The 26,812-nt window shown below is 38.7% G+C and overlaps 2 protein-coding genes across 2 annotated transcripts in view; both read right to left on the bottom strand.

The window, feature by feature from the left end:
- LOC306994106 (sterile alpha motif domain-containing protein 3-like) overlaps positions 1-26,812 on the bottom strand; it is a 186,046-nt gene that overhangs the window by 137,772 nt on the left and 21,462 nt on the right. The window lies entirely within an intron of this gene.
- On the bottom strand, positions 2,458-26,185 carry LOC306994059 (uncharacterized protein; the record flags this gene model as incomplete). The annotated part of the gene is made up of 7 exons (XM_079604366.1): positions 2,458-2,843; positions 10,930-10,979; positions 16,826-16,930; positions 19,369-19,476; positions 20,225-20,254; positions 25,729-25,883; positions 26,177-26,185. 7 exons carry the CDS (start codon positions 26,183-26,185, stop codon positions 2,788-2,790), a joined length of 513 nt encoding a protein of 170 aa, XP_079460492.1. The 3' UTR covers positions 2,458-2,787.

Here is a 26,812-nt window from a genome sequence, read left to right on the forward strand (position 1 = left end):
AGGGTAATGGAAATGCTATGACTACAAAAAAATCTACATACAAATTACAGACCCTAACTATGTAGATCTTGTAAAAACCTTACTTTGTAACGGTATATTGTAAGATAGGATTCTTTGGCGACTGCAAGTTCTTGATATTTCATAGGTTCTTCAGGTCAGTATTTTGATTTATAGGTTCTTCAAAGCACTAGCACATGATGGTTTACAAAAGAACTAGACTAAAAAGTTTTTAGTGGACGTTAAAATGGCATTAGGCTTTAAATCCCTTTTGTTTCTGGAATGTTTATTTTTACGAATATTACGATATAAAAAATTACAAATCATAAATGCATGTTCTGCAGTACAAAATAAGAAACTAAACAGAGAAGAGTTTAAGACAGAGATTCAAGGAAAACCACTCACACTGTTCCAAACCTCAAGAAATTCGATGAAAACGAGTCCTTGCAGAACATCTCACAATCACAGGGACGTCATTTATCATCTGACCGCTGCTCAAAAGAACCTTGGCAACAAAAGCTATTTGTTTTTAGCTTTATACATGGAATTATTTACCTCAGTGGAAAACCTTGGGAGACTCAGTGCTTAGAAAAGTAATACACACCTCTCCCCAGAAAGAGACATGAGTTGAGGAATCGTGTTATAGAACAAAGTTTGCTCAAAAAGAAAAACGTCATCAGAGAAGAGAAATGAAAGCTTTAGCGTAAGTTCTACTGGGAAGACTCAATTGTTGCGTCACTGATTATCTTCTCATCTATCCAATCACGTTTTAATACTAGAAGTATAAAAGACCCGTACTTACACTTGTCTGAGTTTGCAGATGCTGACGCTTCACTCACCTCCATCCACCCCACCACCACCAAGATGATTTCTCCCCTCCACCAACAAGATGGGTTCCTCCGACCATCCTCCCTATCACCGTAGGATTTCCCCTTCAACCTCCCCACCACCACCAGGATGGTCCCTTCCAATACCGTACTGGGGGTCGGCTGCGCCCCCGCCATCTTCAGGCGGGAAATGCTGAGTCCGTACCCTTGGATTGCGAGTTACGGACGGGGCCTACGCCAAAGAACTTATTGCATGTGGCTTGCTGGGCTGTTAATAAATGCATAATTATCGAGTATCTATTCTCCGAGTCTTTCTGGTACAACTTATTTTGATTAAAGAATACGAGGGCACGTGAACTTAAAAAATAATGATGTACAAGGATAAATCATTCATAATAAAAACAGCAATATTCTTCTTTTTTTTTTTTCTTTTTTTTGATTTTGATTTCATGGTGGCTTTTAGACATAACTGAATGTGTTTGGTGAATGTCCCACATGATGGGCATTCTTACATGTGTGTGTATTTGACCATTCAAGCTCAAAAAGCCACAAGAGAGAACTGAATTCAGACCTGTGTTGTCAGTCATCGCGAGCACAACATTGAGTTTATGTGCGCTCTTATATAACTCTTATATAACTCTTTTTTACCATAATTTTTGCCCCGATCTTTATTCCTCATTCATGCATGTTTCTTTATCACTCTAAAGTTTCATGAACTTTACTGTGCTACGTGGATATATTTACATACCGCGATATAAATTATATAGCAAAATCTCAAACAATATCACTTTATGTCTGTCATGAAAACTCTTCGAGAGATTGGCATGGTAATGGATATGGATATATCTTAATGTATTTGGTCTCGGTGAAATAGATCTGCTAAGCTGTTAAGTACAGAGACTTGCTACTGCCAATACATTCACAGAGAAGACATGCAGCTGCTGCACATGTGCATACATGAAATAACCCCCGTAGCAGATCTATACAGGTGGAGCTGGGGAAGGTGGAGGGTTTCTGAAAGCACACTGCAGACCGATAACAGCAACAATACCGGTATTTGAATGCTGAGCCACAGCTCATTGGCCGCTGATGTATCAGCAACCAATCAGCTGCGCTGTGTAGATGATGATGCGATCACGACCAAATGAGTTAAGGACCAATCAGCCAGCGCCATCTAGAGTTTCAGACCAGAACTTAATATATTGTTGCCAGTCGCCAGTTATAGTTTGGGAAGGTTTATATTGTCTAAAACCATAGTTTTTTTTAAACTTGGGTGCAGGGATATATAATAATAAAAAATAATAAAAAAAATAGATTTAAATAGATAAATATAACATATATATATATATATATAATAAAATATATAATATATATATATATATATATATATATATAATAAAAAACACAAATTAAAATACAAATTTGATATAAATTAAAAAAAATAAAAAGAATATTAAAACGAATTATAAAAAGAAAAAAACAATTTTTTAGTAAAATAATAAAAATATGATTAAAATAAATAATACACAGTTACAGTACTATAGTTAGTAGAAAAATAACTTCATAAATATTTTCCCAAATAATATTTTACACATATTTATAATATTTATTTTTCACAGTATAGATGGGTATTTACACATAAAAATGTATAACTGCCTTTTAAATTTTGGGATGGGGGTCCATGGCATCTAAAAAATTGAAACCCCCTGGTCTAAAGCATCTACTGACAGTGTTTTAGGCCAAAAACACTCTGCAACTATAATATATGAACTCATTTTTAGATTCCTCTCCTTCCTGATTGTACCTGAAAATGATGATGAGCTTCAGTTGTGTAGTGTGCTCGTCTTTACGCTCGTCCTCTGGGTTACGTGATCAGACACACACTCAGTCTCATTACCCACTCTGCAGCTGTCTGCCTGTTAGTCATCAGCTGGAATTGTTCTCTTCAGATCTCTATCGCAGATCAGTGAGTCCCGTGCCAGCGTGACAGATGTGCTGCATGCAGAAAACACAAATAACCTGTGGAGACACATGTGGGGGATAACAAGTTGATAAAACCAGGCCTAAAAACAAAACAGAGGTCAAATGTGAAGGTCATATCGTGACTGTCTGGGAAAATATTCCCAATATTATAAATTGAGGAAAGCTTGTTGTTACTAACACAGCCACCAGATGTCACCGTTGCACCGCGAAAGTCTAACATGTACTTACAATTGCTAAATGCTGAATATTTAAATTTCGTAACAAAACAAAAGAAAATTCTCTGAAAAGTCATCGAAAATGGCACATGAGAGTGTTTGGAAGAATAAATGGATGAATTTAGCAACTTTAGCAGTTAATTCCAGGCATAGATAACAAGACTGCCATGTCTAATTTGATATTGCTAAAAAGCTAATAATATATATATATATATATATATATATATATATATATATATATATATATATATATATATATATATATATATATATATATATATATATATTATTTAATGTGCTATGAAACCAAAGAGTTCACTGTAGGAATAAATATGAAATATGAAGGAAGACAAAAGTATGAAATGGACACCTGTGCTTGATATGACTAGCTGGACTGAGATAGTCACATTGTGCTTCCCAAAACCAACAGCAAAACCCACTGTGGTTCTGCCCAGTTTGAAAGGTTACAGATTCGTTCACAGGTTAGCTATTCAAAAATCACACACGTTGACTAGTCCACGCTGCTGAAGAAGAAACAATGTTTTCTGGTCTCAGCTTAATGGTCAGCTGATATTCAGATGTGTTTTACACATTTTTGGGCACTTTTTAGCTAATCACTTCTAATCAAACAGAGAAAATCAATTGGATGGCCAGTTTTGTTGTGTAATAATAATAGTAACAAACTACTAAGGCTGTTTTTTTTCTTCAGTTTTTCAGTGGAACAAGGCTTTACTGATTGAAAGATAAGCACACTAGCCTGTAGTGTAGTTTGTGTGTGTGTGTGTGTGTGTGTGTGTGTGTGTGTGTGTGTGTGTGTGTGTGTGTGTGTGTGTGTGTGTGTGTGTGTGTGTGTGTGTGTGTGTGTGTGTGTGTGTGTGTGTGTGTGTGTGTGAGTGTGTGTGTGTGTGTGTGTGTGTGTGTGTGTGTGTGTGTGTGTGTGTTTAGCAGGACACTCACATAGCAAAATCTCAACTGCTTTATAGCATCGCAAAATGTAAGTTATATCATCGCCCAGTTCTAATCTATTAAATGCGACTATAAAGATATTATAAAGATTAACATTATGATTATCTGTAAAGATACTTTCAAACAATGTGTATTCTATGTGTGCTATATAAATAAAAGTGACTTGGCTTGACAGTCTACAATCAAATGGCGTCTCTTTTAACATAAATCGTCACATTTGGCTCGGCCATTGTTTTCTGGTCTCCAGTCTGCAATCTGTTGGAATTAAAATGTAGCTTAAAAGGTCTCACCCCTATCAACTGTAATCTCAAACCAGTGATTAACACTTTAACACTAGCAGACCAACAGCAGTGTGCAGGAAAGGTTAGCAAATGAAGAAACAACAACTGAACAGAGAGACCTCTCGGATTCCTCTGTAACCGAACACGGCCTGAGACTGATTGGGTTTGGGATTTTGATGGGACTTCCTTTCATGGCACTGCCCCATAACTCACCTCTGATTCGAGGTATTATCTCCGTACACTGCCCTTGTCTTCCTCTGAGTGTCACGCTTTGCTCTAATGGAAGCCCCCCCTCCTCTTATATGCTTCCCATTACGGCTGAAAGACCGTTGAGGCGGTCCCTCACAACATGTGGTTTTATTTAGAGCAGGTGAAACAATGTAAGAAAATAGATCCGTCATTCACTGCATTCCAGGGGTCAGGAGAGAGCAGCGGTAAATCATGGAAAGACTAATCCTGGAAAGATTGTGGCTTTACGGTGGTGCTGTGTAAAACTCTGTAGGGGTCTAAAAGTGCATCGTCCCATTGCTAGCATGACTGTTACGGTCCTGTGGAGCGAGATGGAGTCCGCTCTCGCCGCATCCACCAACCAGGTGTTTTCACTCGAATCTCCGAGGAACAGCCTAATTTGATTTGGAGAGTTTCGAGGGTGTTTTCCGGCCCTTTTTTTGTAGAACTTAAACGCAATAAGCGATGTGTTTGATTGGCCCTTTTCGAGGGTCCAAATGGGACTTCCATTCATTCTAGAACATTTAAAGGTAGGGTAGGTAGGATTTATATAAAAACTTTTTACCAAATTTGATTAAACTTTCTATATATATCAATGCATAATTAAAATGTAAGTACTCTGATAAAAAGAGTATAAAAATCGAGTGACTCTAGACCGTTTAATCTTCATTAAACACAGCTCATTATTTCCATTCGGGACGAATCACAGGATTGGCTTGCGCGACTGTCACTCGACGTCGCCATGACTACCGCCGTTATTACTGGCTCTGCCCACGTGCGCGCAGTCGCGCACCCGTTTTTAGGTGGGAGTGAATGGAATTAATGAGCTGTGTTTAATGAAGATTAAACGGTCTAGAGTCACTCGATTTTTATACTCTTTTTATCAGAGTACTTACATTTTAATTATGCATTGGTATATAAAGACAGTTTAAACAAATTTGAATAAAAGTTTTTTTTAGACAATTCTGACCTACCCTACCTTTAACAGAAATATATATATATTTAGTGAGAAAAAGGCAAAATATTAAAAATGCACTAGCAATATTATTAAAAAATGAATGTAGATGTAGTAATGTTTATATTAATGTTATTTATTATTAGTAGTAGTAGTATTAGTTTTATAAAAATGTAAATGTAATCCAAAATGTTTTATACGAATGAAACATGAATATACTGTATATAAAAAATCGAATTATTATAAATAAAAATTCAAACATTATTTATTTACAAAAACATATATATATATATATATACACTAGGCTATATATATGTGTGTGTTTTGTAAATAAATATTTTTTTTATATTCTATGCATAATAATAAGATTTTTTTTGTGTGTAGCCTATATATACATATATATAGCCTATATATATATATTTACAAACTTTTATGTTAGATGCGATTAATCGATTTGACAGCACACACACACACACACACACACACACAATGCATGTTTTGTATTTACTAAAATAGACTAAAATCACTGAATACAATTAACAAGAAATATTGGCTAAATGTTGTAATAGGACCAAAACGCGTCGGGGTAAAAAGCTGCACTTGAACACACCGAGAGAACTACAGCCGACTGTCAGCTAGAATGCGTGTTCTGCGCCTGCGTGTAAATGTGACGACTGTCTATTTCTGCAGATATATTCGTCTATATTCGTCATGCAAAAAGGGAAACCGACGCTGCAGATACACAAACCGTAAACAAAGCAATGCGTGCTTAACGTTTTGAATATCAATCCTACACACTTTCTTTATTTCACTCCGCTCATGTTGATATTGAAATATTCACCAAGGAACATTCAGGTAAGATAACGTAACATTTGAACAGCCTTCTATCTGTACCGTTTTGACTTCTTTGCTCGCTGTTTTGCTATTATTATCGTGCACTGACTCGTTCAGTAAGCTGAACAGCCAATCAGAGTTCCCTCTTTCACTGACGGCCCGACGCCGATTCAACATGTCAAATCGTCCGACGCAAAGCCGACGAGGACCAATTTCAGCCGGCGGTGCGGAACACACTGAGGAAACTTAGTCGGCCGACGCACAAAAACTGCCCGACAGCCGACCGTTGACTTGGTGTGTTCCAGGCTTTACAGGTATGTAGCCCTCCTCCAGAAACCATGTAAATGTTTTACATGCACAGAGACCTGGGATAAGAGCCTGCATTTGACCTCCGAAGATCTGCCTCCAATTGGGTTAGCCGTCCACCTCTTGTTTGCGAATTCCACATCAACCCGGACTGCATGCAGTTATCACAGTGATTAGCATTCTGCTAACAGGGTTTGAGTTGCTAACCTCTTCCGTATGAGCAGCATAATGAGAAACACGGCCGTTTTAACAAGAGCGCTGCCAAAACCAACCCAAAGGTTTAAAAATGTGGCCGCTCGCTTTCCACCGACTTCTAAAAGCAGCCGCGTCTCCTAATGCACAATCCCAGCTCCTTTATTTAGAGGCACTCCTGTAAAAGTAGAAATTAAGGTTAGCATTAATTTGTTCTGCAGTTTGTTTTCTCTCTTAGCTAATGAACAAGAGGAGTACAACTGTTTCCCTTCAAAAAAAATAAAGAAAACCTGTGGTGCCACTTCTTTTCTTTTTCAACTTTTCCGTTTCATTAAGGAGCACGGGCGAGGTACGGATGGAGAAAGCGCAGGAGCTATTTTCGGGAAATGTGTTTTTCTAAGATCATGAATGGCTGAGCACTTTGATTGGAGCTGATATCAGGAAGCAGACCATTAAAGGCCATTAAACTCGCATCCCGCCAATGATTAGTCAAATGAACGGCGCAGGCTATTTTACGGTTAAACATTTCTCTCTCGTTCTACATTATGTTTCATTGCACAGTGCAGTAAATAGCTCTTTAACCACACACCCGCCTGGTCATGTCATCATCTAAATTCAACTGCTGTTGGCACAACCGGCACCAAATGAGTTTTCCTTGGTACCAAAACTTAATTGTAGATCGCAGTGCTACTCCAAACAATCCACGCAGTTCATTTCGACTCCTGTGACCTAGTGTTCTATCAACAGGATGCCGCTGGAATTCCACAACCTCAATTTATTAACCAAGGTCATGTAGATGCCAATCATCTTCAGATGATGGCCATTTAAAAAATTGTACTAAAGGGGTGTACACGTGATTCTTCATTTCCTGAAGTGTAACGAGGCCTGCGGTTTGGATCGGAGCCAGTTCCGCTGATGGTTTACGCCTCTGCGGGGCAAGACCCATTAGGAAGCTAATGGTCTGAGTCCCTCAGGAAGGATAACTGGTATCTGCAATCAGGCCTGATTTTTATTCCCTGTGTTTAAAGAGTTAATTACATGTCCCGCATCAGGCAGGCTGCTGTAAGCCTTGGGGTTTGGCATTGATTAATGAGAGCCTTAAAATAAGGCTCCGGTTTCACCAGCAGCTTGTAATACAGTCCAATTTAATTGGGTTGGTGAATTTACAGCACGTTTCCTGCAAATTGCATCTTATTTAGTTCTGCTACGGCTACAATATAAACACAACACCAAGCATGCCATTTGTAAACTTCACCACTTTTGGGACTCTTAAAAGATACGCCAGATCCAGCTAAAAATGCTAACAATCATGGACTAAAAGTAGCGATGCTAGTAACTTCTTTTTAGGCATGAGAATACAGTGAACACTAGTGAAACAAGATCTTTGGTCAGGAGATATTGAAGCCTTCGCTTCTTTTTTAAAAATCCCAATAGCTTATCTTACAGGATTTTACACTTAACTCTTTCCCCGCTGGCGTAAAACAAACAAAAAACTGTTTTATTCTAGCTTCATGCATTCTTATTTTATCAACATTTGAGTAAGTTTCATAAATAAAGCAACATTTCGAGCAAAAAGCTGAGAAAATCGTGTTTTTGTCAAAGACTACGTCTGGATCGGATTCAGAATGATGATCAAAATATAGATGGAGTAGATTGAGTCCATCAACACCCCCAAAGCTTCACAGTCCTATAGCTATAGTCTATAGGTCGACTTTTCATTTTGTAATGTCAGGCAGTTTTCGATTTATATGCTTGATGATCACGTTTTTAGAGATGCATTTGCTTAAATATGCTATTGCTTGTTTCTGCTTCTTTTTTGCCTGTGTTTTGATCTGGAGATTCTCTTCTCAAGATGATGTGTAACAGCGCCCCCTACTGTATAACAGTGAGAACAAAAAGCTGGAAAATTCCGTCAATTGCGGCGACAGATCGCTAGTATTCAGATGGCCTCAAAGCTAATACACATGGACGAAAAATATGGGATTTTAAATAGCATTAATGTTATTTAGCTGAAGGCAACACGTCATTTAAAGTATACAGTCCGGATTTGAAAGGGTATTTCAAATTTTTTCAATAATGAGTAGCTTTTAGCTTGGCAAGCTAAATTTTCAAAGTAGCTTCTCCAACACTGAAAACTGCATAGATGCTGTGGTCAAACAACATCTTTGCTTGTTTTCACTTTTAACATTTCTCTTGAATGAAACACTGATTTTCTTTCCCATAATTCTGTTACACCATCAGATTTCCCAGTAAACACTAGCCTTAGGGTTTGAATTAGTCAGGGTTAGGGTAAGTTAAGTTTTGGCTAGGTCATTTAACTTCAATTAATCAATGACTTCACAATCAAAGAAATCTAAATATAGAGCTAAAAATATGAATGCTAGCGACAAAAAAAAAACAGCATCTTGAATAAATTTTGCCGCAATTCAGATCAAACATTGATATCATTAATCAGTGCTTTAAACCATCCAAAGTACAGATGTCAGTGAAATACGAACACTCTGGGAACGATTAAACTCAACTGCACCAAAAGAGAATATCCCGTTTGATGTTTTTTTTCTAATTTTGACCATCTTTGTTTCCAGACTTTGGTATATGACCAAAGAGATGAGATAAATCAATCGATCTTGTTTAATTAGTGCATGTCGCTTTCATGAGCAGTCAAGAATAATCAACTGGAACTGTTAAGTGAGCATCAAGCTACGAACCTTTTTTGTGGCTTGTTGTAGGAAATGAGTCCCAGAGGAAAAACGGCCCCTCTAACATTGATTGATGTATTGCGTTTTTCAATCTGTTCGTTGAAAAAGCTGTATATTCCTATTTAATTTAACACACATACTTCAGGAAGTGCACTGTTCAAATGAGCACCACTTCACTACTTTGATGCTTTCATCACAGTGTCAACAAAGATTTGTCTTTCACTCCGTCGTTTCCTGTGTCTAATTCCCGTCTTTCAGATCTCCACTGCAATCACACACAAATACATTATGTTAATGCACAACAGATACCAAGATAACCTAATCTGGTTGCACAGAGCAATTTCGGTGGACAGACATCCATGCAAACAACATGATTAATGACATCTGACTATATGTCAGATTATAATTTGCCTAGCAGATTACAAAAAGAGTGAAGAAATCTACTACACCTACACTGAAAGAAGCACCACAACCATGTGTAAAACCAGAACATGATTTAGACATGGGGTCTTTTTACTGCCTAGCCTGAGCCACCTAGTACAGCCTACCAGCAACACCCTAGAAACCACCCAAAAAAACATAACAAAAACCAGGAAAACCCTAGCAATGCCTAGGAATGCTCTAGCAACCAAGACTAATCTAGCCATGCCTTATAAACAAACAACCACCCAGAACACCTTACGCCAAAGCAACCATCCAGAACACCTAAGCAATAATTAGGGTCACCACCCAAAACATCCTAGCAACGTTCTACCAACTATCCAGAACAGACTAGCAATGCCCTATAAACAACTTAAAACATCCTAGAAACTACTCAGAACAAACTAGAGACAGGAACTTATAATGGAAATGCTTTGTTGGTAACAACCATTTAGCAACCGCCTTGCAACAACCCACAAAACCCTAACAAGATCAATATTATTACTTCCTACTCTGAAAATGAAGATTTTGGCCTCATTTGGTGTCCACGTCTTCCAAAAATAAAAATAGACAAAGAAAGTAACAAACAGAAATCAGTGATAAATGGCCGGTACCGGAAGAGCATCAAGAGTAAATGGCTGTACTTGTGGTCAGCGCAGGCAGAGGAACAGCACACACAACTCCTCTAATTATTCTATTTTAAGTCCTGTAATGATTACTGTCTCTCACTCTCTCTCCTTCCATCTCTCACTGTGCCTTTTCTCCATTTCCTCAACTGACATTGACTACTCTGTGGATGTATTATAAGTGAAATATCAAAGCAAGACACTTATGAATGTGTGTGTGACATGTCACATTTACCAGAATCCAGTATCTCAGATTTTGGCCCTCATAAACAGTTTGTCTTCTTGTCTGCTCTTCTCAAGCTTGACTTGCATCCAATCATTGGATGAGGGTGGAAAATCCAAAACATGGAGGGGATCTACCTTTGTTCAGAGCTGATGTGTGAAGAGATTGGAAGCTTACGTAAGATCCCAGGTGCCACCATGGCGCTCGTCCCAATGCCCCAGTGCGACCTGCAGAAAGAGGGAAGAAGAGAAGGAAGTGTTTATGTGGATCACAAGACAAGACCTTATCTTGACACCTTACCTAGACCCAATAATTAGAAAGTTTAGTCCACAAAAAAACACATCTTTACCAGATTATTGCTATGACCTGGGTGAGTAGGACAAAACTTTGTGTCCATGTTGCCATGGGGTAGTGTATAAAGATCTGTCTATAAAGATCGCACATTTTACAAGATAAGATACGTATTTGTCAATGACACTCAGGATCTGTTACACATCAAATCCTCTGTCATCAGACGCTTCCGTTTATAATAGCAGTGTCCGTTGACCAACTAAACTAAATGGTTTTTGTTTCTATAATAAAGCAAAATGACACTGGGGGCAGTGCCTCAGTGGCCAAGTAATATAATCTGTGTTTGGCCAAACACCAGCTGCTAGTTAAGCCAAATGACAGGTTAGGGCTGTGTTCACACTTGTAGTTCAGTTTGCTTGGTTCGTTTAATCCGGATCAAATAAAAAAAACATTAAGTCCTGGTCCGCTTAGATTTTACATTGGCATTTTAACACAGAATCTAAAGATACAAAACTAAAGACATAGGGTTATGTTCACAACCTGATTGGTCGGCTTTTTCAATGTATATTTTGCTACTTACAGAACATCCAAAACAATTCTGTGTTTGGGCTAAATGCACTAAATATGTGTCTACCCTACATATGATGGTATTTTGACCAGCTGAGAACTCGTGAAGAGCTTAAAAAATGTGTAAAAGATTAAAAACAGCAGCAGGAATCCCTCCGTCACACACACAAACACAGATCTACTGAGAGGAGACGCGGTTCTGACGCCTGTACTGTGATGGGAAACATTGCGACTATAATTGCGACCATTCTGTGTTGTGTTCATATTTCATTCGGACTGCACCAGAGTTTGTTTGGAAGTGGACCGAAAGATGGGTCTCGGTTCACTTGTTTTTTGCGCACCAGGGTTTGGATGCACTTATTCAAATGAACCGCACTAACAGAGCAATTACACCAGGGTTCGTTTTAATTGAACCAAACAAGCCAAATGTGAACACACCCTAGGTTTTGCAGAGAACTGTGTGAAGTAGTATTTAACACTTTTAGAATCAAGAGAATCTGTACTTTCTTCAACTGGACATTCAGACCCTTTGCAGACAAGTCAAACTCTTCAACGTGTGGACCTTCTCAAGAGACTCAGTGCCAAAGCCATCTGACGGAAGCTCACAATGCCATTGGTTCACCACTTTGCAATTTTGGGGATGCAAAGAGTACCAGCGCTGTGACACGGGCCCCAGGAGAACGACAGTATCTGGGCAGCGAGCGAGCATGGTTGTGGCTGGCCCTAAAATAGCCTGCGGCGGGGCTGGCATTTCAAAGCTACGGCTCGGACAGCACAGAAACCGCATGCCACTGCTTTCAACAAGCCTCTGACACTGCTGTACTGGAAACAGGGCAGACAAACCCAAATGCCCTCTGGGGACTGGCTCCCATATAACAGCGGTGATTGTCGGGTGGTTTTGCGTCCCCTCAGATGCAGATGTCCATGCGGTTTTATGGCGTTGCTGATGCGCCTTGAGTAAAGTTTGATTTGGGGTCTGAGGGTTGATTCAAGCACGCCAGATCTTACAAAACAGGAAAATCCCATTGAAAATGGACATTTAATCTAAACAATGCTTTCAGGCCACACTCATGTAGTGGTTTAGTAGCTAAAACTCAAAGCTTCAAGTTTGATCACAGTCTTGCCTCGAATGAGACACTTAACCTCAGATTGCTCCAGTGAAACCCCCCCTTTAATAATGCATTCAATGTCAGATTTGGTATATTGCTAATTGCCATCTCAAAATATTATTGATAATGTCAGATATGGGATTTACCTAATTGATATCTCATAGGTGTTCCATTGCCCTGTGCACGGAAGACAAAAATACCAGTGCTGCTGATAGCTTTGCAGTCAACACAAAAAAGTAATTTGCATAAATGAAGCTATGTAATGTTAGAAACTTGCCTTGTTTGTCTCTGTCTGCAAACATTTGTTGAACAGGTCTTATCAACTAGGAACTCTAGCAGTGTGCATTTTCATGGACGCTGCCATTTTCATGTCATAAACCTGCAGAATGGGAAATTTGACATTTCCGGAAAAGTTTCCAATTTGGAAATACACCTTCTACTGCCATTTGATTGAACTTTTCCAAGTAGGAAGTTCTTTGACTTTCCGAAGTTGACTAGAATGCTGCATATGGTGTTTTGGATAAAAGTGTCTGCTAAATGACAAATTACACTTCTGTTTTGCTGTATTTTTTCAATCTTTTGAATGGTTGTGTATGGACTCCCGGGAGTAAGATGAAGCAGACACAGATAGCAGTCAGTGTTTGCCAAAAAATCAACAAGTGTGCGTGCGTGTGTAAAATGTTACATGAACATGTCATCCTGACAGTGAACACGCATCTCATATCCTATCATTATTTTGACTACTCACTGGTCACATGCCCTTCGGCGTCTAGTGCATCCACACCTGTTCCAAACGAACCTCCTCTGTCCACAGCTGCAGGTCTACATGTGGGTTCACCTTAAGATGTTTTAAGAGGCTGCTAATACTCTTTGTTTTGTAATGTCCCAGAACATGTGAATCACTCTGTAAGAATGAGGCCCTCTTATGTAATGAAGGTCTACATGCTGAAAACATGTAGTGAACACTGATTGCATGTCTGGACATGTCCAGTCGCTCTCTGAACCTCCTCTGTGAAATCTGATAAAAGCATCCTAATCCCCAATGCCTAACCCCTGAGCCACAAACACCTTTGTGTGAATGTCTGTCCTCTCTTGTGAAATGCTGCACAGGCCATGTTTATGTCATGGCATGTACATGTAGACAAGACAAGTCTCTCCCTTGAGGCTGATCCCATGATGTATTATGCACTGGAATGACAAAAAGTGAGAAGATAAATAGCAACAGGTGAACAGGTTATGCAATGCTGATGTGTTTTATTGGGAAAAACTGCAGGAGCTCGGAAGGTCATCTGCTTTTATACTATGTGGAACAGTCTTTATTACTGAGCTTAACTGGTACTTTGTGTACAAATAAATGCTTGAGTATTCACATTAGTCACCCAGCAAAGTAGTGAAGTCAGTGGGTCCGTTTTTACAGTATATACTTTAAATGATTCAACATGTAGCTTCAGGTCTAAGCAAGTCCAGCGCTGCACTGATGGAGATTCAGTGACAGAAAAACTGAAGTCATGCAACTAAACAATAGACGCGTTTCCATTACCCTTCAAATTGCGCAAATTGAAATTGCGAATTGAAAATACACCCAATGGAAACACGTCAATTTCGCAAAAACTCCCATTTATCGCAAAAAGGTGCACCTCGCATGCGGTGGTTTTTCAGGGAATTCGAAAAAGAAATATTTCGCAAAACTGCAATGGAAACAGTTTTTGCGCATTTACAGGTCACCTGACGTTGATGACGCGGTGTGTTTGGACAGAATACAAGACTGATTTCTTTATTAAATTCATAAAAGACAAAAGAATTACAGGAAAACTACAGGATTCTAAACCTCAAAGAAATGCCACAATCAAGACCTCGAAGCAGATATGAGGGAGAAACACCCAGAAAAACTCAAGTATTTCCTTGCCATTAATCCTTGGATAACACACACGTCTCATTAATAATAATGGCTAGTGCGGTGGCTGGGTTAGGCATATACATAAACCTACCTACCAACGTCCATGATTTTTGGAATGACTTAACAATTAATGACAAAATTAAGTTTTAGTCGCATAACATCAGTTAATGGAAACGGCATCATTTCGCAATAGTTTATTCTTTAGTTTTTTGTTGACATTTAGAAGAAGAAAAATCGGGGGGAAAATACTAAGTATACAAAGTTTTGTGCAAATCTGTAATAAAAACCTATAACTCGTAATGTAATGGATTCCATAAAGATTGTATGAAAAAAAGCAGTGTGAACATTCTACCTAATGTCTCTTTTTGTCTTCAATGGAAGAAAGAAAGTCATATGGGTTTGGAATGACATAAGGGTGAATAAATGATCACAGAATGTTTTAGGATGAACTACCCTTTAAATCCTTGCCCGTCCATCACAATGCTTTATCTGTGTTCAACACCATCCCTAAATGTCCTCTTGAAGGACTCATTTATTTGTGGCGGACCTGAGAAGGATCTGGACGTTCAGATAAAGCATGGCTCCCCTTATCAGCAGGAAGATATTAATCCACAGACACTGAAACCACTGGATTCAGCAGCTCTGCTCCACACCCCCTCGAAGACTCCACAGAGCTTCATTCTTCCCTCACAGCCGTTGGCTGATTTATATCATTCTCTGCAGAGACAAAGGCGGCGCTGAGCACGAGAGGAGAAAGGCGAGCCCTGCATACGTCCAGAGAAAAATTCAGCCCCCCGGGCGCCTCTAATAACTCATATTCACCACTGGCAGAAAGTAGGTCAGTAAAAATCTTGACAGCTACAGCGTCTGCAGGTTCCATGAAGCCAAAAACAGCCTGAGCTTCCTGAGTGTGTGCCAGGCTTTGGCCCAATGAATGGGGGTGTTCATACTCGCCTCGTGTCTGAACGTCCCTCCTCACATGATGAAAGCACGGCTAGATTGGCATTCGGGAAAGAGGGGAATTAAAACATGAAATGGAGGGAAACAGAGAGCGTACGGTGTGCATTCCTCCTTAATGATGTCAGGCAGGAGCATTAGGCTCAAGCAGGGAGGAATTTCAATCCAAGACTTTCCAAAAGACAGAGAAGATGATAAAAACGGACTGGCTCTTATTTACAGACCGCGGGCCCCTCTTTTCCTCCTCCCACCTGGGCTGAGCTGTTTCGAATTAATGTCAGAGCACATTTGGCCAAGATCTCAAACCCTTAAATAAACCTAATTTTAGATCAAACTCCATCCCAGAGAGAAAAGAGGGAGAGAAATGCTTCCCTGCATTCCAGACACAAAGTTCTCCTACAGTTCTTCAGAGAACAGGTACAGTTTGACAAGCGTAAGAACAAACTAGTCTCTCAAACGTGTTTTAAAAAATTCTTTGTCCAAGACGTTGGTTTGTTTTGTTAGAACATTCTTTTCTTCTCCATCATTTAGTGGAGAAAACGGCTAAACACACTGTCCTTCAAACATCACATTGTTTTCCAGCAGATCTTTGCCTCTGAAAACCAGATCAAACCGGTTTTTAGCAAGTCCAAAATGGTCCACCAAGTCTAAGCTGCTCATTTAAGATGGTCTACAGGGCGAAACAAAGTTTATTCCACTATTTTAGTGCAGTTGATCAGCTCGGATCTTTACTATATCATTGAAAAACTATGGGCAAAAATCAGTGGTCAAACTGTTTTTTGGAATGTATCAACTGGTTTCTTGCTAGTCCAATGTAAATGTCTACAAGCTCTAACCATCTTGACAAAGATGGCCTACAAGGTGGAAACCAGGTGTAGTCCAACTGATGGACCATTTTGGACAAGCTAATAACCATAAATCACCAGCCTGGACCGTCTCTGCTGGTTTATAGAACTTAATAAAAAAAAGCTGTGACTATAGACAGTTTGATGCTGGTCCAAGGTGGTCTACCAGGTCAACCAGTTGGTAGTCAAGCTGATTAAACATCTAGACTCGTTTGGACCAGCTAATGAGCATAATGTATTGTTAAAAGCTGCTTTTAACTGGATTTGACAAAAAGGCAAAAAAGTTCCTGCTAACACATGCACGCACCAATAAACACACTTCACCTCTTTTCTGTCATCCATCTGTACCTCATTCTCAAGAGAGAGAGAGAGAGAGAGAGAGAGAGAGGTCTAAATATCTCACTTACACAACCACGTCAAACAACAGCACCTCAATCTCAGCGTGGGTCTGGGGAAGACTCCGCCGCGCTGTCAGGGTCAAGTTCACAGCCAGGTCTGAGATTTTGGGTGGGCTGGAATGGAAGATCAGGACCATCTGAGTGGCAGCCATTTATTGTTGTAAGAAACAGAGAAGTTTGAAGCTGGTCAGTAGCGATGCAGGACAGAGGGAGGAGAAGAAAAAAAAAGAGAGCGTCTGGACTGCATTACGGCTCTGGCACTTTTTCCGAAAAAATAAAAGGCTACACAAAGTCTTGTTTTGTCCTAGACTGCAGCACACTGCCTGTTCTGTTTAAACCTTTCCCTATTTGACTGATTCAGGGCAAATGCGCAAGTTTTAATACATTTAAAACACCCAACTTGAAAAGTCATCCATATATCGTTAAGATCATGCTTGACGTGTTTCAAACAATCTAATCATCACTTCATAAAAAAACAACCACAAATAATACAAACAAAATGAGACTGAGGAAAATCGGCAGTGCGAATAACATTTACGAGGTGTGTACATAGAAACGGTGTGGTAATTATGACTGTCTACTTCATTTCGTGATGGGAAAATAGGTCTTTTAAATTTGATTAGGCCTCCATCTAAACAAGAGACTTTAAGATAATAAATATTTAAAGGGTGTTTTGGTTGTTGTACTTGATGGCTTTGACTTGTTGAAGTTTTGCGTCTCCAATAACAGGCATCTCAGGTTACTGCGGTTTAGTTTTCTTTTGTTCAAGGATGTTATTTCTAGAATGTGAAGTGTTGATTCTTGAATTCCAGCAAACCTGAGCGGATTCCTGCATGTGAATCTGCGGTTTGTTAGGTGTGAAGTCGTCATAGATCACAAAGAAGTCATCACACTTCAGCTGTTGCTCATTTACGAGGATGTGTGTGTGAAACATCCTGGGGTGCGTTTCCCAAAGCCAACTATGGTTGCCAGTTCCATCGTTACCAATAGAGTTCAATAGAAATTGCAATCATAGTTGGCCAATAATACTTTTGGGAAATGCACCCCTGGCCGCTTAAAGGAACACTCCACTTTTTTTGAAAATAGGCTCATTTTCCAGCTCCCCTAGAGTTAAACAGTTGAGTTTTACCGTTTTCGAATCCATTCAGCCGATCTCCGGGTCTGGCGGTAGCACTTTTAGCATAGCTTAGCATAGATCATTGAATCTGATTAGACCTTTAGCATCTCTCTCAAAAAAAGGACCAAAGAGTTTCTATATTTTTTTTCTATTTAAAACTTGACTCTTCTGTAGTTACATCGTGTACTAAGACAGAAAATGAAAAGTTGCGATTTTCTAGACTGATATGACTAACTATACTCTCATTCCTGCATAATAATCAAAGAACTGTGCTGCCGTACCACGGGTATATAAAAATAGTTATTTATTATCTGAAAATAGTGCCCAGTTCGGTAACTTCCAACGTGACCGGCACTAAGTTTGTAATTTCCTTGCGCCTGCTGATACGGCAGCAGTTCCTTGCTATTACACAGGAATGAGAGTATAGTTAGTCATATCGGCCTAGAAAATCTGAACTTTTTATTTTCTGTCGGTCTTAATACACGAGGTAACTACAGAAGAGTCAAGTTTTAAATGGGAAAAATATCAAAACTCTTTGGTCCTTTTTTTGAGAGAGATGCTAACGGTCTAATCAGATTCAATGATCTATGCTAAGCTATGCTAAAAGCGGCAGACCCGGAGATCGCCTGAATGGATTAGAAAACGGTAAAACTCAACTGTTTAACTCTAGGGGAAGTTGCAAAATGAGCCTATTTTCAAAAAAAAAGTGGAGTGTTCCTTTAAGAGATGTAGGTTAGAGTAGATACCATAGACTGTAAAAAAAGATGGACGACGGACACACCTAGTGAAGGTGTGTCGTCCATCCTTTTTTACAGTCTGTAGTATCTACTCTAACCTACATCTCTTCTATTGTGGAAAAATTAAGAATTATGTTCAAGTATGCGCTGACATCTTGAGCCTGCACAGTAGTGAACATTGACTATAGTGTACAAGATGTTTGGACTACTTTTATGGCGCTTTTTTTGAGCTTTGTAGTACAAACAACCATGCACCTTCGTTGGGTGGCAAAGTGTAGCATATACATTCTGCCTGAACATTTCCATGTGTTTTTAAGTCAGTCATGCAGGGTTGGAACGACAGGGGTGAGTACATTTTGAAATTATGGGTGAGCTATTCCTTAAATATGGTGTCTAGTCTAACTAAAGTCCTTTGGAGGTACCACCGTCTCACTGAATCACCCCACTCCTCTATTTGGCTTTCTTGTTAGTTTTGGAAGCCCTCGGCTCAGATGTCTAATGCGGTCCAGTCCACCTCAGCCCCTGTAGGGCTCACGCGAGCGTAACCCGGCCCCTTTTGATCTCGACTGTGAGTTTGGCGGGCTTTGATCCGCCGTGATGACTGCATCTACATGTGGTCCTGATTCTGCGTTTCCACCCGTGAACCTCTGCCCTCTTTCTGACTGTACACCTGTGTGGAGTTTCTGCCCTGTTCTTACCTGTTCATAAAAGTGTCTCCTGATTGGATGGAAATGATAAACACACTTGGATTTATGTGGGACTCGTAAATGAGAGTGTAGACGGAGACGTGAATTCCACCGCAACACCTGCAGAGAAACACGCAAACGAGAGTAAAACACACCTGGTGATGAGTCAACAGAACATGTGTGATGCATTACAGCGGTTTAAGATTGGCATGCAAATCACTTACAGTACAACCTTCTGGACTCATCAATTTAACAATCGGCCAAAAATGCATTTGACTTATTTCATTTATTTATTGCTTAAACATTACAAAAACATGACAAAAATATCATGGTATTGCATAAAAAAAGTAGTAGAATAAAAGGAAGAGAGACATGAGATGTAAATCTAATATGGAGTTAGAAAAAAAACATGGTAAAAATGGTGAGAAACAAGAAAAAAAAATCAATGGGAAAATGTTATAGAAAAACATTTTCAAGCAAAGCTGTTTTAAAAAATAATTTCGTGCAAATAGCGATAGATGCTTTTTACACTAAGTGTAAATAACAACTAGATCAATTTTATTTCACACTATGTAAAAAAAGCAGTATTTTCTTTGCAATAAGGGGAAATAGTAGTTAGATGTTATTTATTCTTATAAACACTTTATTATTAAACAAGACACTTTGGTTTCACTTTTCGAATATTTTCTTAATTTTTATTGAAAATAAATACCTTTCCGATCTGATATGTGATATCAGCGTCTTACCCCTACACTATTGCTACTAGAGTTAGTTTAAATAGCCTTGTGTAAAAAGGCGGGCTATTTGCACTTAGTGAATTAAAGGAACATATCTACCAACAATACCAATTTTGTCATCATTTACTCACCCAAGCGTGCTTCCAAAATCTTTTTTTCTCCTTTAAACAAATAAAAAGATGTTAGACAGAAAGCCAGAATTGCTTTTTTACACACAACAAAAGAGAATGATGAATTACACTGCCAAACTCCCAAAAAAAGCACCATGAAATTGAATGACATTTAATGGGTTAAATATTCCTTTAAACAGGCAACGTGATGAGGTCATGAAACACTAGTTTGAAACATTAATCACTGCATACTGTGTACAGTTTGACATATTATTTTTTAATAATATGAGGCACCCATAGTAAAGACACCACAAATGAAATATCTCAATTGTTACACCTAGACATCAATAAGGAGAGAAAAATAACTTTTATGTGCAATAAGTTTCCTGCTTCTCAGATTTTTATCCCAAAAAAATAATAAAATAACAGTTTTTCAGAAGAGATCTCAGCAATGTCTCAAACTGTGCTCAGATTTGACAAGTCTGCAAAAGTCAAGATCAAGAGATTACAATATGAATTCATATGAACTCATCCAATGAGAAATTGGTCCAAATCTCCCTAGAACACATGATCTGACTATCCATATTAATTTTAGCTTAGTACTTTTACTATTTGTCAAAATTGTCTTACATTTTCAACATCTTAAGGAATTCCAAGGAAACATCTGAGACAAACTTATACATACAAATAAATCATGACTGAAAACTCCATTAAGTCTCGTGAGCAATAAAAGAGCAAACTCTGAGCAATAAAATTTTCTTTTGAGCACTATATACTTTGCAGTAAGCTAGTATTCTATTCCACAAAGCCAAAAAAAGAAGAAGAAAAAAAACCTTTAGTCCGTTCTAGAGATGGAGTCTCGTCTCATTAGCGAAACTGGAGCCGTCTGCAAGTGCAGTCAGTTCACTTCACAATCACAGATTTACAAGCAATAAAAGCTCTAGTGATTTCAGATTGTTGTTGTGAATCAACAGCACCAATTTGTTTTATGCCCGCTCAGGGATTGTTTGATGTTTAGCATGACATTACAAAAACAATTTATGACCGTCCATTAATGATGCTAATGGTAGCTTTAAAACCGTAAAACATCTTAGCCTTTAAAACCGCTACACACTACGAGTAATGTCTGCTATTTCACATACTTTAAAATAATAAAGTGTGACCTGACAAGCAGTATGTCTTTAGACAACAGTCGCGTGGTGTAATGTCTCCAGACTGAGAACTCGTGTTGTAGCCGAAAACTTTTAGCGCCTCTTCAAGTTACATTTTGAAAATCCATCTCCAAAATCTATAGGCTACACATGAAAAATAGTCCAAGATGAAGAGAGATTGATTTTAAACACTCAAGATAGCTACACGTTACAGTTGTTATAGCGATTGGGTGCATTTTTGAATTATTGAAGTAAATATCTATAAATAATGTAGGTAATAATGTGTGAATAAACTGTATTGTGCCAAATCAAATTACATTTGAATATATGTTGAGATATTATTTCAGAAATGTAAAAGGTAAAGTGTTTTGCAGTTCAATTTGACATTGCAGAACCAAAAAATGTTTGTTCAATCATTGCATTCGGCCAGAATACAACACAGTATGACGAGTAAGAGAAAATAACTATCGAATCTAGTGTTCGGGTCTAATTCTTGCTGTATTAAAGTGATTGGAGGACATAATAGCCTTTGTTCACCACATTCGGTTCCTGTGTATGCGAGTGAATTACACAGTGAGATCAAGAAGCAAATGTGTTGTCGGGTGACCCAGTTTGAGTGGCCCGATGGGGTCCATCTGTGAGTCATTAAACACTGAAAGTCCTGAGCCAACCGGCGATTCCTTTAAACCAGACCAGACTCCATCCGAGAGCCTTGGATACTTCAAATGTTTCAAATTCGGGAAACCAGCAAACCCTCCCCCCAGAGGCTTTTCAAAAATAAATCTCCAGTCAATCGAAGGAGGAGAATTCTTAGTCCATATGGGGGAAAACTGCATTCAAGTTCAATGTATTTAGTGAGAAAACCTCAAACTCAAAGGAGGATTAAACTAACTACAGTCCTGTATATGACGTCAAAAAGCAGAAGGAAAACGTAAAATATATAAATATATATGGCATTAGCGACCCAGACGTACTTCCTAATCCACGTAACCATGTATGTTGTACCTTCGCCTGCGATCGCCCTGTTGCGTGATTGTGATCACTTCTGTTTACCCCTCCTCCTCCTCCTCCCCAGCACCGCCTGTACAGATCAGCTATGGCACTTATTATATATTCTTGCAGTAGCATGTCCTTTATTATATATTATTTTAACTAAGCTGAACAAATTCTTGTATTTTCTTGTATAGATCTCATCCGCCAAAATCAAGCATATGCACATTACTGTACATGCACCATGCCAATAAATGCTGGTTAAATTCACTCTGAGTTATCATGACTTAAAGGTACAATATGCAAGATTTTTGCATAAAAATATCCCAAAAAAGTGTTATATATTTTGTTAAGTTGACAACTTACAATATCCCAAATGTTTCCAACTATTTTTAAACCGTTATCCTTGGTTTCCGCTCGTACTGCGTGGAGACCTGGACAAATGCGGAAGTTGTAGTTGTAGCTTCTATCAAGCAACAAACGTTAGCTTGTTTCGTGCAGTCGTTATGGAACACAATTATTCTTTACCGATTGAAGCTGGTTCTGTCGACAAAGACCCATAAAGTCCCATAAGTACCATAAACGTACGGGTCAATTTTATATATTCCAAATGTAGCATTCGGTAATAGTTATGTTTATGTAAGGAAAGTATTATTGCTTTAGGTTTGTGTTTAGTTTCTTGACATTGTTTATCACGTCTGGTGTTTATGGCCATGTAAATAAATAAAGCATGTGTTATACATAAAGATGAATCAGTCTTTTGGCAAATTATGTGGGTATGTTCGAATGTACTTTTACAACAATTGTTCAGAACACGTAAAACTGCGCAGCGTTATCACAACAATGAATACAGTAACATCTATGATAACCAATTTAGTATTAAAACTTACTTTTCTTGTGGTTAATTAATTTTAATTAAATAAAAGCATGTCATTAAACGCAACATTTATAAAAATAGAACTTTACCTCATCCATGAACATGATTTTTCGATTCCCGTCTGACTGATTTACATCCACGGTGGAGTTAAAAACGACAGTTCCCATCATTCCACGCTCCTTCACATCGTCACCAAGCTATGCTGTTGTTGTTGTTTGGATTGTAGCGCCCTCTAGCGGCAGAAAATATTGCATATTGTACCTTTAAATTAATTTATCTAAATGCTAAAACTTATAACACACACATCCAGTACTTAACAAAAGAGGGTCTGTGGTATCAATTTAGTGTTGTGCATATTGTTGTCGCATATACCAGTACAGGCTCCAGGAAGCTTTCCTTAGGGAAGTACATAGTAGCCCATAGTAAAAGTATGCAGATTGGGACGCAGCCATATAAGACACATTAATCTTTGAGAATGGCAAATTCTTGGCAAGACTCTGAAGTTAAAGCAAAATTAACGACGGAGAAACAGTTTGATCCAAAGGAAATACATGACGATTTGGCAGAAGACTAATGAGTGAGCATCCATGAGTGTGGATGAGGCTGTAGTTTACTAGCTTGGCTCCAGGCGTTTATTTGACTTTAAAATGCCTGACTGACATTCGCAGTCTGGGCGGCGAAGCACAGATAAGAAGAGACTTTAACTGTTTGCTCAGCACTGCCAACATTTCCACCTCTTTGTGTTGCGGAAATCCATCTCACCCTGTATCTTGTGTGTTTTTAGGGTCCTGGGTTGGGATGATGTCCTTCCTGTCTCCGTGTTGGTTCACTCATTGTCTTGTTCTCTGGCTGATACAGTATCTGTCTTTTTCCCATGCTGTTGTGTGGTGAGGTTGGGAGGTTTGACGCCTCACATGATAAAGGACCCACCTGAGTAAACGGGTGTCGAGTGGTTTACTCGCCACACAGATTTATGGTCTGTTTCCCTGCACGGTTGAAGACTTCCATCTTCCATCAGCTGTTCTGGTCTTCTGGACAGCCGTGCATATTAGAAAATATAGGTGAGGTCAGGAGGTCATATAACTGTGACACACACACTTCAGCAATTATTACACATGCTGCTAGCAAACTAACAGGCGGAAAAGCTGTTACACACATGTCACTATGACAGGAAACAAACCTGTTTATACATGTACATGCATCAGGTTTACATTATTTTATACTATAGGACATTTGCAGACAACAACAGCATGTTTAAAGGTGATCGACTAAGCTTGAAATAAATTAAAATTAAATAAATAAAATATTTAGGCTTTACTTACCGGTAAATGGAAAGATCTGCCAATAGAACAGTCAGAAGTCAGTTTCCTCTCATATCAGTTAAATTGTGCTTCTTAGATAAATATTTCCCTTTTAAAAGACTTGATATTTTTCCAGGAATACGATTAAGATTATTTATTTTATTTTTTTTGCAGTGTAATTTTTTTTTAAATGAAAATATTAGAGGGATTAGTTCACTCAAAAAATTAAAATTGTCATAATTTAATCACCCTCATGTTGTTCCAAACATGTATGAGTTTCTTTCTTCTGTTGAACACAAAAGAAGATATTTAAAAAAATATTGGTAACCAGACAGTTGATGGACCCCATTTACTTCCATAGTATTTTTTTCCTACTTTGGAAGTCAATGGCTACCATCAACTGTAATGGTTTACCCGTATTCTTCGAAATATTTTATCTTGTGTTCAACAGAAGAAAGAAACAGGTTTGGAACAACTTGAGGTCAATAAATAAGTGTCTTTAGCGTCACATGATCTTTCAGAAATCATTTTGCTGATTTGCTGTGCATTGTTTTTATTATTATTATAAGTGTTAAAAAAGTTGTTCTGTTTAATATTTTCGTGGAAACTGATAAAGAACGGCAGTATTAGAAGATAAGGTTCAAAAGACGGCATTTTTAAAAAAAATAGAAATCTTTTGCTACATTATAAATGTCTTTACTGTCACTATTGATTAATACATCCTTGATCAATAAAAGTATACACTTCTTTCAAACAAAAAAATCTTGGACTACTTTTATGGTACTTTTGGGAGTCCTATGGAAAAAAAAGTTGTATGGAAAAGAATTGTAAATATTCTTCAAAACTCCTTTTGTTCACAACAGGAAAAAAAAGACTTACAGCTTTGGAACAACATGAGGCTTAGTACATGATTTCCCGATTTTCATTTTTTGGATGAACTATTTCCTTAATGTCAAAACAAAGAGAAATGGCTAGTGTAATTCAGAAACTCTGTGGTGTGTCTCCGCGGCGTCGGCCAAGAGCACATCAGACTGCATGAACATGTCAAACTCTGTGTTTAGACGCTCCAAAACGGATCACAGTTGGACCAGAACTCCTTCTTCAGAACCAGAACTCAGTTCTTCCAACGTTAACAAACCGGGCTGTGTTCTGACATCGTCTTATGTGTGTGTGAGACTAGGGCTGGATGTGTGAGCGTGTAAATACCTTGGTGGTTCAGGCACCTCTCCCTTTACCCAGAATTCCTCTGTCCCACTTCCCTTGACGTCACAGCTAGAGAAAGTGGGCCTACTCGTGGTCACTGTGGAAGAGGAACTGCTCCGAAGCGACTCGAGGAATTTTAATGGTGGAGTTGGAGACCACTGCAGAGAGAGAATGACTTTAGGGTTTGGACAACCCTGTCGGAACTAAGCGATTTTCATACGCATGTAATGTGTGGACGTTCTTTCTCTCTTTAGAGCTGATCTCCTGGCCAAATTTCTCCATCTGGAAGCATGATCATGGCATACAGCCGTTAATGACAGGCTTCAAAACATCGCAACGCAGTCAATTTTTGCATGTAAGCATATCAATTCACTCACACAGGTCTTTGGCCTGTATCTCGTCTCAGAAAAGCATTCTTAATAAGAAAACGCCTGTGTAAATATTCACTTACCGTATGCATTATGATCTTTTGTCACACTGTTTTTTTACCTACTATGCGATTTAGGAAGCAGCCTTGCACTACACTGGTTGCGTGGTGTGTTTTTTGAGTCACTGACCAGTTTGTGGATTGCACTAAAGGCTGGAATTCACTACACAACTTTTACTCAGATTATTGCCCCGATTTGCTGGCTAACGCCAGACCCAATTCTCGTTGAGACTAGTGAATAAAATCACGCTGCGCAAAGGCAGTATGGGGAAACCCAGGCTAGACTGTAGGCTCATAACTCAGCAAATTAATATTCACTGTCACTGGAAGATTCAAGTGGCGCAGGTGGTAAACACTGCATGAGGAGCAATGCGCATGCGCAAGACCGTTAACCTTTTGGCACGATCCAGAAAAAGAATCAGAAAGAAAAAGCAAGATGACATATGTCCTCAAAAAGACACTGTTTTTCACCTGATTGCCACAATATTTTTTAGATTATTAAATATTATTTCACGCTATTTCAAAAGTAGGCTTATTTTATATGGCAGAAGACGAGGGGGTTATGAAAATGTCTTGATATGCCAAATGGTGCAAAAATGGTAGAAATTTATTTTTTTCACATAATTCTTAAAAAAAAGTGAATTAACTGGATTTATTTCC

The sequence above is a fragment of the Phoxinus phoxinus genome (assembly GCF_949152265.1).
Source record: "Phoxinus phoxinus genome assembly, chromosome: 25".
Classification (NCBI taxonomy): Eukaryota; Metazoa; Chordata; class Actinopteri; order Cypriniformes; family Leuciscidae; genus Phoxinus; species Phoxinus phoxinus.